We start from the raw sequence: 16,064 nt of genomic DNA, 5'->3' as shown, positions 1-16,064 counted from the left end.
ACATGGTTCTGTTACCATACACTAACAAGGTCTACAACCTTATAGTTACGTGCTCGAGTAATTCTCGAAAAGTAGTCCAATGAACAAAGTTACAATTTATAAACCAACCTCATAAGGAAATCAGCAACCAAAACACTTCCAGAAGCATTTTAAATTGTAGAGAAAATTGGGGTAAATCCTTCAATGAAAATGCAGTTGGATTGCTGCTCCAGGATCGATAACGTCCAGAAAGAATACAAAGGTTCTAACCACAAACTTTTCAGTAAAAAGTCTTGCCAACGTAAGCACACGATGGCGGCAAGCAAAGAGAGAAGTGAAATTTAAGAATAACAGAATCAAGAAAAACTCACTTCACTTTTCTTCTAATCTCTTTGTTTAAAACTTCCCACCATCTTCCTGCTGCTGCTGTCCTGTTGCTTTCTTCTCCCATGTCCTCTATCTTGTGGTGTTTTCCTCCTTCACTCCTCTATTGCTCTTCCAATTTGTTGGTTTGATGACCCAGAGTCAGGGATGGACTGGGAATGAAAAATGGCCCTGGACTTTTGACTCAGACCAACTTGTGCATAACAATGAGTTCAACATTTCGAAGGTTTGCTGTAGCACATCAACATTTTTTTAATGTCCCGCCCCATCCAGGCTGTGATTGGTCGGTTCACAAAGAGTGACATTGACGAGCGCATCGACTTTAAGTTGAACACTTTTCAACAAAAGGCACCTGATGTAACTAAATAGCCAGCCAGCCAAACCAAAACCTTGCTTATCTTATCCCTGTTGTCTTCTTTCTTAACGCTTCAGCTGCAGAAACTTCACGAACAGTTGAACTGGTGTTGCTGGGCTCACTGGGTTGAGATGATTGACGGCACCAAATGACTAATTTGTTATTTTAAAACACTTGGCTGAAGGTTGAAGCTTCAAAAGACTTCAACCTCTTCTCTCTCAGCTTTTCAGCACCACCTTTATGTTTTTTTTCTTTCTTTTTGTTTGTCCATCTTGCTCCACTATTCACGCAAATGTCACCACTGAATAGAGATGGGAGAGGGACGGGGCCCAGATAAAGTTAGAATGACCTGGACCAAAAGTAACTGACTGGAGAGAGAGGCTGTCAGAAGCGTGGGCTGGGGTAAATCAAAAATATGTAGCCTATATTTCTCTGTAAATAACATTATATAGAATATGGTCTAGACCTGTTCTATATGAAAAGTGCCCTGAGATAACCTCTGTTATGATTTGGCACTGTATAAATAAAATGTAATTATTTTGCATTGCATTGGCCACAATTATCAAGTTGCCCACTGGGAAAACTCCCGATGCTCCTAATAGCATCAAATACAACTTCTGAAGTTTTTGACCATAATCACACACTGAGGTCTCATGGCTGTAAATTGAAGGGTAACCGGCCATAATGCTGCAGCAGTGTGTCGATCCTGACGTGGGTGTGTAATGAATATCACTTACAGTGTTCAGCTTTGACTAGTGCATCAGACAAATCTCTCCCCCGGTCATCTGGAGAGCCTCTAGATAGGACACACAGACTAACAGTCCCTATGAAATTATGCTGGTGTTATATGAGAAAAGTATCATAAACACACTTTTGAGAAGCTACAACAGGCTGTAGCACTGCGCTGTGAACCCGTGAGGGCACACTTTGGTGTATGACATGTGAATAAAAGCATTCATTTATTCCTTCATTAAATATCCTTCCTTCAATAAGATGTTTGTAACTACATTAGTCTTGGAATCATTTCATTTGAACAACTGAATTTCATAAATTGATAAGAACATATCATCGCAATACAATACCTCAGAAAGTATGAAAGAAAGAGTGAATAATATTGAATTATCACCCTTCTCTATGTTCGGTGTCTTCCCTTCTCTAACCCTGCAAGGCTTTCCAATGCTACCCACATCCTCTACCTTGCAGCCATAAGGACACATGGTCTACTCAGTGAATACATGCCCTGTACAGGCCATGAAATGGTGTAAAAGCCAATATTATGAAGTGTAGCGCAAGTATCTCGGACAGCACGTTTACAAAAGGTTACTCACCATACATAATGCACGAGCAGTCCATGTATCACCGCAGGGCAGCTTTATATACTACACATGTATCCACAAAGGGGCTCTGACCTTGTGTGACCGCATATATAACATCTGCAGGCTCCAGATATCTCTCAACAAGCCTGCTCACCTATCAGCTTCCTTACGAACGGTTAATGAGAATCATCTAGGCTCGGGCGTCACTGCAAAATGTCCGCGAGGCAAATTCTTGCACATTTATTATTGTTTAATTACAGTGGTTCTAATTCGGATACAAAGGGCACGTGTACAAGCCATCCACTCCTACGAATGTTGACACTGTAATAAATGTTAGGAAACAGAACCCTGTGAAACCGTACACCATTAGGAAACTACAGAGCAGATTTAAAGCCATTAAGCTGTTATCTCTGTCCTGCAATATGCTCTATGGCAAAGAGAGGGTTGGTTACTCATTCCTGCTGTATCATTGAACAAGAGCTCGTCCTTTTTCTGGCTTCAACCTCAGAATTACTGGTGTGATTTGCAATATGGGCAACAGTATAGAAATAGAGTTTAATGCTGAAACAATTAACGATTAATCATTTAAGACATTCATCAACCAAAAAACGCTGAATGTTCTCTGCATCTAGCTTCTCAGGATTTGAGGAAGATTTGCTGAGTTTCGTGTTTTTATCGCTGTAAACTGAATATCATTGGGTTTTGGACTGATGGTCAGACAAAACAAGGAATCTGAAAATGTCACATTTGGTTCTGGGAACTTGTGATGGGCATTTGTTACAAATTTCTGACAAAAGAAAAATGGCCAAAAGATTAATCGATAACTAAAATAATCAGTGGTTGCAGCTCCAGTAGAATTCAGATTTTAGGGTTACATACTGTGAATATGACTGTGAAATCACTCCAGACCTGTGACGAGCACTATAACACGGTTTGTCAATACACAGTTTAGTAAAGTGAATCTGCAGTGTTTGTTTCAAGACTTGTGATGAATTAAACAGAGAAAATAGCAAGAGAAGCATTTTGAAATGTAACTACAAATGTTTTAAATGCTTTTTTTCTTCACTGTACTCCAAAGTAGCCCTAAGACCTGATCTGATAGTGCTAATAACTATTAATCATGACAGTTTTGGATGAAGGCTGAGCAGGGTTATTCCCCAACAGTTGGGCTAGACGCTCCAGTCTGGTTTTCTGGAAATGGAAACTCTGACAATCCTAGAGAATACAATGTTTTTAAAGATCATCATTTTGTGACAATAACCCTACAATACATACTGCTGGGAACTTCTGAAACTGGTAATTTAGGAATTAAAGATTATTCCATATTCCCTATGATTGCTGTCTCCAGGTAATTGCCAGTAATCTTTGATACTACATGAGTAACATTCACTTAGCATTATTCTTTGATTGTAATTATCAATCCATACTCTTGGAGAAAGAAATATGTCTTTGAGTAGAATCTATTTAATGGAGGTGCCATGGAGGCTGTAGAGAAACGTAAAAAGAAAAAAAAAAGTACATAAAAACAACCTGCTGGGCTTGTAAAAGGTAGACTAAAGGGAAAAAATCAATAAGAATGCAATCATCTGTGGAGAATATCCAAGCATATTCAATTTGTGGTAAAAAATAAAAGATTTGGGTAGCAACAGAACAGAGCTTTGTAGAGCAGTGTGCTTGTCAAGGTTTATACATTAAATAAAGCAAAGGCAACAAAAGGGGAAATGACACAATTAACGTTTCTTAACAGCACAAGTTCAGTGACTGTGGGAGCAACAATGAAGCTGGAGTTGTCTGTTTGGGAAACACCCAGAGGGTTTCGATTCATACATCAAAGCTGCAAGAAAGTATTGCTGAGTACATTTTCTACCTCTGCACTTTGAGTTATAGGGTCTAAAGCTCGTATTTCAAATGTTCGCCTGAGATCAGACAATTGGCTTGACGGCAAAATATCAACAAAAATACCTTCTCACACCATTTAGGTCTATTATGTGTATTCTATTTTCCAAGCTTATCACCATATTGTAAATTTCCACCCTGCTAAACACACCTGTGATTCCTGGCTGCTCTGCTTCCCAGAACGCTCACTGGGGAGAGCACTGACTGCATCCCAGGAAAACACACACAGACTCACCTGCAGTTACACACATACTTGCACGCAAACTTACACAATTCAACACCATCAACATTATCCAGAACACCAGATGCGCCACTCAAAAATAATGACTCCCCCTTGGTGTTTCCTTTCTGCAGCCCAACAGTTAACCTTGAGCGTCATCTGATCAATAGCTTGTTTTATTGGTCCCAACCTATTCCTTCAACTGCTTGTCAAACATAAAATGCACTGACAAACACGGCCTAGAACCCTGCAGACAGGCCTGAGGGTAGATAAATGCCATGCAATGTGTGCTCGCTGCCCATCTGGAAGGTGAGGTGAGTGTAACCGAATTATAGCACGATGGTTCCCACTAAAACCAGTCATTAGGAGGCTAAATTAGTGGTGAGGTTTAATGGACCTGCACGAGCTGAAGGTAGAGCCTTAGAAATGGCCACCTGCCACAGCGAACTGCTGGATTCATCAACTTTATCGCCGCTTTTGTATTCAGATTTCGGTTATTTCACTGCAGTTTGAAGTGAGATATGGAAGGAAAACAAAACAGGTCTCAAAAGACAAGACGAAAATAAAAAAAATGTGAGTTTGAAAACAGGAGTTGCAGCAGGGTCCAGCAATTTGGATGGTGATGCTAACATTAGCGGTGGAATAGTGATTATTGGTCTTAATAAGGTGGAACCTGCCTGTGCTCTCAGCTGCAGCTCAGCCTCAACCCGAAAGGCTATTATGGCTGTTCCAGATGCTATAATCATGGCTGGGCCTGGGCACATGGGCTAGTGTGCAATTATCAATTTATCTGTGGCTGAAACACTTTTATCCTGATGGCCGCTGTGGAGAGGTCACAATGTTCTAAATAGTGGTGACAGTAATCGGTGTGTTTTTAGTTTTTAAAAGCATGGGTGACATACTGTATTGCACAGTTTGTCAACTAAAGCAAACTAATTAGCCAAAAGGTGCAAAACTGTGCATGTAGTTTTAGCAACAAAATGTAGATAGACAAATAGGGTTTAAGTATGTACAATTATAAAACAAAAAATGTATTCGCAAAGTTTTACATTTTAAAAGAGATTAAATATGCATAAAGTATGACGGATAGTTTTACAGGATAACATGGTCTCTGGGAGAAATACTTTGTTGTATCTTTGTTTTCTAAAAGTACACAAGGACGTGAAAGAAAGTAAGGATTGGGGGGGGGGGTGGACTAAAGACTTACGGAAAGCTGTGTAGAACTCATGCAGGCTGAGGTGTCCGTCGTTGTTGTAGTCGTCGTAACGCAGCAGGTCCTGCATGGTGCACTCCAGCAGGCTGTCCTCCAGGTGCTCCTTCATAGAGATCTAACACACACACACAAACACACATGTTCAATCATACAGCAGCACAAAAAAACAAATATGTGGGGAAAACTTGCCTGGTCATTCACAGCTACAAAATTCTCACATCTTATCACAGCCTTTGCTTGCCTTCATCTTTTTTATTCTAAACTATCAGCTATAACCACATAAAAAGGGGAGATACCACACACATTTAACATTTCAGTATTCTTCTAATATGGTAGCTAAGAAATTTTTAATGAACATGAACAGCTGCCCTCAGCCTGTCTCTTAAAGTACTTAAGTGAAGAATCATAAAATCCTTCATGTAATTAAAACTGTACATTTGCCCACATTCTGTACTTGAGATATTTGAGTTACCGTATATTATCTATATTGGACTTTTGCTGCTGTATTTTATAAAAAGACACAACATAATAGTGATTAAACCTACGGTACAGGCTTCAAATGCTGTTGTTCCAAGTGCTACAAGAAGTGATTATTTGAGTTTCCAGCCGAAGCAATAGTGATTTGAAATAAATTGCCAACCTGAATATAGCTGCCATTATAAGCTGGTTTTAGAATGAGCTTTTCATTCCTCCAATAATTAGAATAAGAATTCCATCAGAAGGAAAACGCCTCATGTACATAAACACTGGAGTCACGGAAACGGACTCATTCTGAGAGTTCTCATTTCATTCTGTTTAAAAGGGGTGGGTTAAATATGTAATCCGTCATGTAAGTGCTGCTCCTGATTGCTTTCCATTTTAGGAATATCTCTACTCTTACTGCTTACGCTTGTGCATACTGCACCTGAGTTCATTCAAAGATGTTCCCCTGGGAAGACGCACCACTCTCTCCTTCATTGTTTTGTAATTTACGAGCCCTCTCTTCCACTTTAGCGAGGCGTCTTTCTCAGGGGAACCATCTTTGAATAGGTGATGTTAAGCAGTTTTAAGGAGATAAACAGTGCTCAATAACTCCAGTTGCACTGTATTATGTTAAAGCTGTTGTTTCTGTACAAAACATAGCAGTAACTAATAAAAGCATTCAATGCAAGTCAATCTTTGTCAAAAGCTTGCTTGTGCTGAAAGCTGAATTTGGTGTTTGAGTCCTTATGGAGCAGAACGCTACAGCTAGACATTTTATTTAGTGCCCATACATTTATGGTGATTCTCAATCAAACTTATTACATTTTTAGGAAAACGTGTTCGATGTCTGTTAGATATAACTTTTTCAAGGTGAATAATGTCCAAACTACACATTGTAATATAGTATATAGTTATATGTGCTAGCTAAACCTTAATTTTTCCAACCACATTTAGCTTGGTTATAAAGACGCATGCACTCAGGCGTTTTCAATTACTCTGACTAATTAGACCTCTGATTGGGGAAAGGCGGGGGAACTATGTAGGGAATTACATGGTGTCACTAAACTCTGGTAACTAAAAATGTTAATGATAAGAATGTAAATTGCCCCGCCCTAACAAGTGCAACAAAAACTGACAGGAGACTGAGTGTTTATTATTTATTAAATTAGTACCTGTTTTAGTTTAAGAGCACACTGATGTTTTAATCAGCCAGGCATACTGGTTTAGTTTTAGGTTTATTCATTGATTAATTCATGCATTCAGTGATTGTTTAAACTATTTCCTCATTTTTTCCCTCCCACCTGAACAAAGCTGGAATCTCAGGAAGAAAGCATTTCTGAGTTAGCAGTTGAGTCAATGAAGAGCCTTGGAGGCAGACAGCAAGTCAATATTTTACTCACCAAAAGTGAGCAAGGCAGGTGTATCAAGATGCACAGATAGATCAAACTAGACCTCTGGTGACTCATTAATAATCTGAGCTACAATGAGACTGTGATGCTACCTTGTACGTCTAGTGATGCCACAGTTCGAAGCTGTTTTAATTTGCTTATTAATATTCTTTCATTTTAAGACAGTTTGATTGTTTTCTGCCAAGTTTTTTTTTTTAACATAAAGTGTGTTTTTAGGCCAAAATGCTCACAAAACTATTATGAGGTTCTGTAAGTTTCATGTTTAATTCCTTCAGATATGATTTCCAAGCCTAAAAATATAGCCCCCGTGCTTGTTCATCTCCTCCAATTGATTCTATGTGGAGCTGCACATGTGACATGGCAGATTAGGGGATGTGACAAACTTTTTTCTCATGTTCCTGCCTACAGCAAACTGCAGCCATGTGTTCATTGACACGGACTGATCTGTCCTTGGGCATTGGAATAAAATATTTCAAACCCAAAGTACAGGACTTTAGCCTCTAAGACCATCTGTGACAAAAGATAGATCCCAAACGGGAGACAGTTTGGATGGATGACTGGAATTCATCTTTGGATTTTTTTGATCCTGAAAAGCATTATCTCTGTGAAACTGAATTGATGAATTCCTACAGGATAAGAATGTCTTATCTAAAGATTTCCTGGCAACATGTCAGCATTAGTAATTGCCAGCTGTGATTGATCAAAATCTTTTGTTGGATCTTTCAGTGCAGCTCTGCCAGAAAGGGATTTTATTATTTATTTCTGCCACTAGAACTAGGCCAAAAATCACTCAATATTTTTAATTTAAAAAGGGGACAAAGAGTGTTGTCATTTACAACCGCAGTGAGATGACAAGAGATTAATTACTGTGGCATTTTTCGACTATATTTAGTTGCATTTATTAATTTTCACCTTCTAATAAACTTGTTTTTCCATGGCCTCATACAGCCGCTCTCTTTCAATTGCCACATAATAAGAAAAGAGCTACAGCACATTTAAAATGTTAGACATTACGATTTACTCTTCCGTTTGCAGTCTGCAGTCAGCAGTGACTAACATGGCTCACTGCATTCTGGCAGAAGTCACTGAGATCATAGCATTGGTTGGGAGGAGTCTAATTAACACCCATCTCTGATGCCCATTTCCTGATACCAGATGATGTCCACAATAATTTCATTTCCTCACCCTGCAAATGTCAATGCCAATCCTTTCTACACAGTTCGCCCACTGTTTCCCATCAAACCCCGGTGGGAAGATAGCCTCTGTAAACATTTTTCATTGTTAAACAAGATGATTAAATGTTCCAGCCACATGTCACTCACTCAGTAATAACTCTGGTGGGGAGACGCACACACAAAGAAGAAAGAAATCTCATCGATTGTCAGCTAATGTGAGGCTCACATTAGGCTCACATTTTAAGTGTTAAGGATCTCATTAAAACAAGGAAGATTTCTCTTTATTCCAAGAAATACAGCTTTTTTTTTTTTTTTTTTTCATGGTGGCCAAAAATAGTTCAAATAATAATTACCCCAATCCTGCAAATGTCTTGGATGAGGTGATGCCACACTCTCACATCATCAAACTAAGGTAATAAATGCTCTTAAGTTCAGAAAAAGTGTTCCAAACATGGATGGTACACAGCAAACGCATCCCACAATTCAACACCACTTGCACAACCTTTACTGGGAGGGATGTACCTGGAATATACCTCCCAGTAAAGGTTGTGCAAGTGGTGTTGAAACCACATGTTCAAATTTCTTCATTGTTTTTATCAGTCTTAACCATTCATCTGTCCACCCCTACATCCATCTTATTATTCAGGCCATCTCAGAGTTGATACCCACCTTTTCCAGCTCATCACTGACCAGCCGACCGTCCTCGTCCACATCCAGGTATTTGAACATGGTGTCCACCAGTGCCCTCTTCTCTTCCATGTCCCTCTGCTGGCTCTGCTCTCCAGTCTTCAGCGCTTTAGGTTGCATATCCAGCAGCATGCTCTTCAGCCTGTTGTACTCCGACATGGTGCATGCATTTCCTACAAGAGCAAACACACAGATATGGAAGAAAAGGCATTTGATTAACCTCAGTTATACAAGCCAAAGCCTTTGGATTGTAGCTGTAAATTGGATTTAATGTGTTTGTGTGTTTTATAGAGGGAGGAGAGGAAAAGAGGGCAAGAGGGATAGATACTGTGTGTATTTGTGTATGCATGTGTGTGTGCTTGAGTGTTTACTCATTTGAAAAATGTTAGTTTTTTGTTTGCATAATTTGTCTGACAGCTTTTCGGTGCAGGGGGTCTAATTAATTACACGTAATCCTTGAATCCACATGCAAACAAAAGGTAAACATCCTCATTTAGCCCCTCTCATGCTTCTTGTCCTCCTTTGCTACGGGATTAGAGCTCATGTTTCAAACTAGTCTGGGGGTCTAGCTTCTGATTCTCTGCAAGGCTCTGCCTGATGAGGATGTGCTGAGGAGATGAGAGACCACAAATTAATCACGGTCAGCACTCTCCATTTTTTTTTCTCTTCACACTTGTAATCAATAATTATGCAAAACACGTCTGTCCCATGCTGTGAGGGGCTTGATACAAATGGAGAGCAAGCAAATAAGCGGCAGACACAGAGAGGGAGAAGAAGGTTTTCCTTTTCTTTTCCCTTACGTCCGTGTTTGCTTTAGTATCACCTAAGCCTGGTGACAGCATGAGAGATGCTGACAGGAAGGCGGGAGGGAACAAGGCCTACGTGCAAGTCAGAAGCAAGATGATGAGAGAACAAAATATGAAAAAAAACCTCTCTCATATGAATAAATCATTAGTTGATGTCCCTGCCCGAACACTGCAGAGCAGGAGCCCCCCTGTGAGAGTACATGGGAATGGATCTCATTGCCTAATCTCCTCCGACAACTCTATAACTATCAAAGCTAACAAAATGAGGGGACATGATGGACCTAAAAGGAAGACTCTAGAAGTTTAGTCCCATCATCTCCTTTTGGTTCCAAACTCCACTCAGTGGGGAGTGCTGCCAAAGCAAATCTACAGTTGTTCGCACAACTGTCACTGCAGCGAAGTCAATAAGGGTTCAGCAGAAAGGCTACAGCAGAAAGACAATATCCCCTGCTGTGATACTTTATGTTAAAGTGCACATTAAAGATGCACATCTTTTCATGGTTATGCATATGTACACACACACACACACACACACACACACACACACACACACACACACACACAAACAAAGGGGTTCCTGGCGTGCAAAACACCTCCTCATCTCAAAGAAAAACTCAGGGTGACCCATGATTAAGTCCTCAACAACCTCTAAGAACACAGACTCTCCATTCATCTCAAGTGCTTGACCTGACATGAATAAATAAAAACGGCACAGAAAAAAGGGATTGGTGGTGGAGTGACAAATTAAAAGAAATACCAACAGAAAGAATATTAAGGTGTTGGGCCACCACAAGCCGCCAGAACAGCTTTAATGCGCCTTACAATGGGTGTCACTCAATATTTTCTGACTTCCCTAATGTCTGCGACACTTTGCCCCGATCCAATGGGTTACTACTAAAAACATAAACCGTTTGTAGTAGAATATATAATACAGGCTACAGTTGGGCACTGTAGTTTTTAAGGACACATCACTCAAACAGGTAAATAATGAGTTTATTTGGGACTATTATGAGCTGTGGATTAATACATATTTGGTGCTCTGGTTTACAACAGCTGTCCATTGGTTCATAGAGGGTCAAAAGAAAAAATCTGCGCCATCCCTGCTTTGATGAATAGCACACAGGAGCGGGTGACAGCATATATGAAATTATGAGACTGGAGCTCCGTGAGCTTTAGGTTAAATTTGTAGTACTCGGATTGGGTAATCAAGTACATCCGTCATAGTGTTGGAATGTTGTGCTTGGTGGTAAACATGTCTCCACACGGGCGACCCTTCAACTTATTACAACAAGAAGGCTTATGCACCCACACAACAAAGCCAGTGTGCACTCTTCTCTACAAGCAGGCAGTTAAGTCAAGGTCTTGGCTAAATCCCTGTTCAATGTTATTCCTGCGAGGGGAATGAGGCGTGAGATGGATCAGACATGAGGGATCATCACCTAGCTGTCATCCCTGTGCCTGCTCTGGAAGGACAGAAACAAATTAATACCCAAACGCGGATTTACATCTTGTCATATGTGGAGAGAACAATCCTGTCTTTGCTCAGACTTACCCTGCCCCCACAAGAGTCTATACAGAGGGAAAAATAATATGAAAGGAAATTCTACTGTTTTACATGTGAAAGAAATGGATTCTTTAAAGGCAGTTTAAAGACTTGTGTAAGAGGAGACATCTTCCGCCAATGTTGCTACACTGACAGAGGTTGATTGAGGTCATGAATTACTTCAGTGCCCTAATGACCTCTCCAGGTACACCTTCCATTCTTTAGCCATGGTGTGAAAGTGAATGTTACACCGGGATGTTACAGTGAATCCGGCTCTCTTTCTTAGCTGGATTGAATGTCCTTTGATTCGGTCTCTTTCATTCTGCTGAGTGCAGCAGCTGCAGCAGTGGCAGAGAAATATCTGTCTGTATTACAGTGCATCCACCCCTGACTCTAACACTGTTTTATTGTTCTAGAGGGACTAGGACTCCCTTTATTGCCCGTTTGAAATGTTAGCTGCTTAAGTGAGTGATCCGAGGCTGCTCGCACCATGGACGCCCAATGTCCCGGAGACGGAGCTCCTCTCCACTGCTCAGAGCATCCTCCGAGCTCACACTTTATAAATGTCAGGCAGGGGAAAACAAACAGAGGGAGGAAGAACCAGAGAGGAAAGTCCCTGTCATGCTAAAGGGAATGGATTGCATGAGAGGACAAAAAGTCATGGACATTTAAAGGGGTGAAATCTCTCCGAGGTATAAAAAACCCCCCCGACATGAAACAAAAAATGTGGTGGGGATGTGTGCGAATGTGAAGTATGTCAGTGTGACTTTATTTTACATTGTATAAATTCTACAGAAACAAAAAATCAGTAACTTTCCAAATGCTGTGGGGAGAGGTAACGCTGTGATGCAGATGAACAACAAATAACATGGCTGAGTTTGTGTGGAAGTCACCCACAAATCTGTGTAAAAGTCTTATTTTAAAACTAAATTTGCAGTTTAATTTAATAATATAATCATTTATCCATAAAGAACTTTTCAAGCAAGAAGCACTAAGTGCTTTACAGAGTTAGGAACATAAAAACCAGTTAAACCTTTTTTTTATTTTGTTAATTAATTACTTTGTGGGATAACCAGTAATTAATTTACATTTCCTCCACATTTTTCTACCAGAAGCATTTTCATAGCTGTGCAATGCATTGCAAGAAGATCTTGTTTGCTGAGCAGGAAATAAAACAAAACAATAAATCTGGGTGAATAACAGTTTAAATTGATTGAAGCTAATTTTTTTTGTTCTAATCTATAAAAACTAAAAGTGATGAGCCTTTTAAACTTGAGTAAAAAACAGTGTATGCTGTTTATTTCAATGCATTCAAACATGGTGTGAAACGTTTTTCCTCACTGGAAATCAACCAGGTCTGACCTGACAAATAGGCAGCACCTTAGCAGCAGAGCACGACCCGATGCTAGTAAGGCATCAAAACTGATTTGTCGCTGGTCTGCTGTCAAGTGTTGCTCCCAAGAACAATTTGTTCAGAAATCCATTGGAGAAATTCAAACGGTACAAAGCAGTCATACATCCACTGCAATTCAAATGTGTATAAATCAAAAAAGCTAAAACTTTCTCCTGTACTTATTGGACGAGTTCTTGGCTCTGGCTAAAAGACGGAGGGAGGGGAGGGGAATCCAAGGCATCAATCCTTCAGATGATGAAACCTCCCTACAATGCCCTCCAGGATGTAAAAGTGCTCTGTGTTAAATTTATGTCTGCCTGACCTCCTCTGGCGGAAATGATGGGATTATTTACTGCCATGCCGTCTGTGTGCTGCTAATATGCCGCTGTGATGAACCTCCCTTCCAGATAATTATGAATATGATGGACACTCTTTGCTCCTGAGGGCAGCAAGGTCTAAGAGAGCTGAGCCAATCTTGGAAGGGTGACACAAGTCACAGGAGAGCCCCACATTGCATAATCGCTGTTGGCAGCTGTTTAAATCGGCTTACTGTGAGCTTCATAGTCTATCCAGCATTATTTCTGTGACTGCTGTGACTGAAAACACTTAAAACTTTAACTTTCTCCATTTCAATATTTTTCACATACTTTTTTTTTTTTTATGTTTTCAGCATCTTACAGCATTTTACAGTTTGTATGACGAGTGTGAAAGACAAGTCACTGGACACTCGAAAATACTTCTGTCCAGTTTAACAATTTATAAAATTACATTACCTTCCAATATTTGCAGGAAATGGGTGAATTCAGAAACAATTAGTTGACCTGAATCTACAACAATTTTGATGATTAATTTACTGTTAAAGTGATTTATAAAGCAAAACTGTCAAACATTTTGCCAATTCAAACTCCTCAAGTGCAAGGATTTGCTCCTTTACTCCTTAATGTAACACTGTAAATGTAATATCTTTGGATTTCAGACTTTTGGTTGGGCACAACAAACAATCTGAGTATTTCTTTTGTATTTCAAAATTACCTTAACCTCTGACATTGCATTTCCTGTTGCTGCTTCACAATAAAATCCACCTCTTGGTTCATTGGCTGAATGTTTTTAAGCAGCAGCTGTAGGAAATGTTCGGTTAAAAGTAATACATCTCAGTAAATTAATACATCTCTGACTGTAGAAGACCTAAACAGAAAGGCTTCTGTAAATGAGATGAAATTAAAAATTGTACTGCTGAAGCATGTACATACATTGTTTCCTTTGAATCCATTGTGAATGTGCAGATTATATAAATCTAGTTCAAGAAAGGCGGACTCCGCCAGTGACAATGAACCCTACTATATAGAAAGCTAATTACTGAACATAAATACATGCAATGGCTATTGCAGAAAAAATGACAACCATAAATGGTATCAAAAATTGGATTTGAAATAATAAAACCTGGAGGACTGTAACTTTAAATTAAATGAATTTATTCTTAGTTGCATTCCAGATGAATCCCAGTAATAAAGTGCAATAAAAACCTCACATTTAGGAGGCGGAGGGAACAGCAGCAGCAGCAGCAGCAGCATGAATGATCAGTGCGAGTATGAGCTGTCAAGTTATGAAGACCTCACTGACTGTTTGAATGTGATTGGAGGAGTCAATGGACAGGATCAGCTGTGAGCAGTCTCAGCTGACTATGAATGAAATATCATGGTCAGAGTGATAAAACAACATTCTTGCTTTCTAAATGAATATCCCACACGGGACTGTTCTTGGGAACTTGTTATTGATAGTGTGAGCAATAATCCCATATCAAAAGCAGCAAAAAATGATGATTCACAGTTTAAAGTGACTCCCACATTCCTCAGCTAATACATAACTCCCACTGATTTAAAATGACGCCTCTAGATTTCCTGAGTACAGGCAAGCTGTCGGCCAGTTTGCCTCACCATACATTCAGCAGAGTGGATCAGTGTGAGCTCGGGAAGTCTTATCAGAGTCTGTGCAGCTTGGCACTGACTAAATGAGAAACCCATTGCAACACCAAAGTTATTGGCAAAGCAGTGAAGGAGAAATAGTACAGTAGCATTCACTCCTCGCCTGCCTGTCTGTCTGTCTGTCTGTCTGCAAGCCTATCGTCTAGGACGGGCTTCTCAAACTGCACATCAGCACTATACACATCAGCCCCATATCTCTTCCTCGCTCTCTCTCTGGATCCGACTCTCTTTCACTCTTACTCACTCTCACAGAGAATCCCATCAGTCTGAGGAAGAGTATAACTTACAGGGACACGCAGAGTTTAGTAGCTACACGGGCTCCAGCGACTGCCCCGTTGCCTTCTTTAGATGAAGTTCCACTCTGAACCAACTACTCGCTATTACTAAAATGACTAGTATTACTGTTATTGTTGTTGTTACTGCTGTTCTTTTGACAATTAGTGTTATGAAAAAGCCTGCTGAGCCCCCACATTTTTGTTTTTCCTTTGAGCGTTAATGGTTCGTCATCACACTGTTGATTTAACAGCTGATTTACTCAGCAGGTACAGCTGTTTTTTTTAAAAGGTTGCCTGAAAATAAGGTTGTAAGACTTTTTTGTTTTTGTTCTTAATCAGTTCTAATTAGTCACTTAATTGGTGTAAAGTGCACTGCATGGAGGCAGTATTGGCAGTATGTGTCAAGTGAGTTGTAACTGTTCCGAAGAATTTCAATGATTATTTCAATAGAAATATGCATGCACACACTACACACAGAAATTCTTTATTACTGGTTTCAACTCGTATGTTGGAGCTCATAAATAAGGCTTCATATTGGGTGTTGCATATTGTTGACAGTGGCATCTAAAGGGAGGCGAAAGAGGCAGAGGCAGAAATAGCTGAGAGCGCTAGTTTCAAAGCAGCAGGCAGCCAACAGCTGAATCATTAGGATTGAAACATCAGCAATACACTTTACCTTCAATAACTATGTTAGTCTCCTCACATCGGGTGGTTCTTTGCCTCTATTAAGATTGGAGAACACACACCTCGTTGTGTGTGCCAACAGTGAGGGCAGTCATGTGTGTGGGAGGATATTTCTTTCTGCCACGGCCTGTCAAAAAAGTTGATTGATCTCTCAAAACCATTATAAAACATCTGGGTGAGGCGCTTTAAGTCTAAGGGTCTACATCATGATTTGTTCTCCTTAAAACTGCATAAAAATGTATATTTATCAATGAACAAATTTATGTTACATGGACTCACAGAAGT

General features: G+C 39.9%; 1 protein-coding gene across 1 annotated transcript in view; it reads right to left on the bottom strand.

Moving 5' to 3' along the window:
• Positions 1-16,064, bottom strand: part of fstl4 (follistatin-like 4) — a 175,773-nt gene that overhangs the window by 53,681 nt on the left and 106,028 nt on the right. The window contains exons 4-5 of the mRNA XM_070917521.1: positions 9,079-9,269; positions 5,358-5,478 (exon numbers count right to left, since the gene is read on the bottom strand). Of these exons, the coding sequence (XP_070773622.1) occupies positions 5,358-5,478; positions 9,079-9,269 (312 nt within the window). The remainder of the gene's footprint in view (positions 1-5,357; positions 5,479-9,078; positions 9,270-16,064) is intronic.

This window comes from Enoplosus armatus, chromosome 13 (genome assembly GCF_043641665.1).
Source record: "Enoplosus armatus isolate fEnoArm2 chromosome 13, fEnoArm2.hap1, whole genome shotgun sequence".
NCBI lineage: Eukaryota > Metazoa > Chordata > Actinopteri > Centrarchiformes > Enoplosidae > Enoplosus > Enoplosus armatus.
Note: the sequence above shows the minus strand (reverse complement) of the source record. Positions and strands in the feature narration are given on the sequence as shown.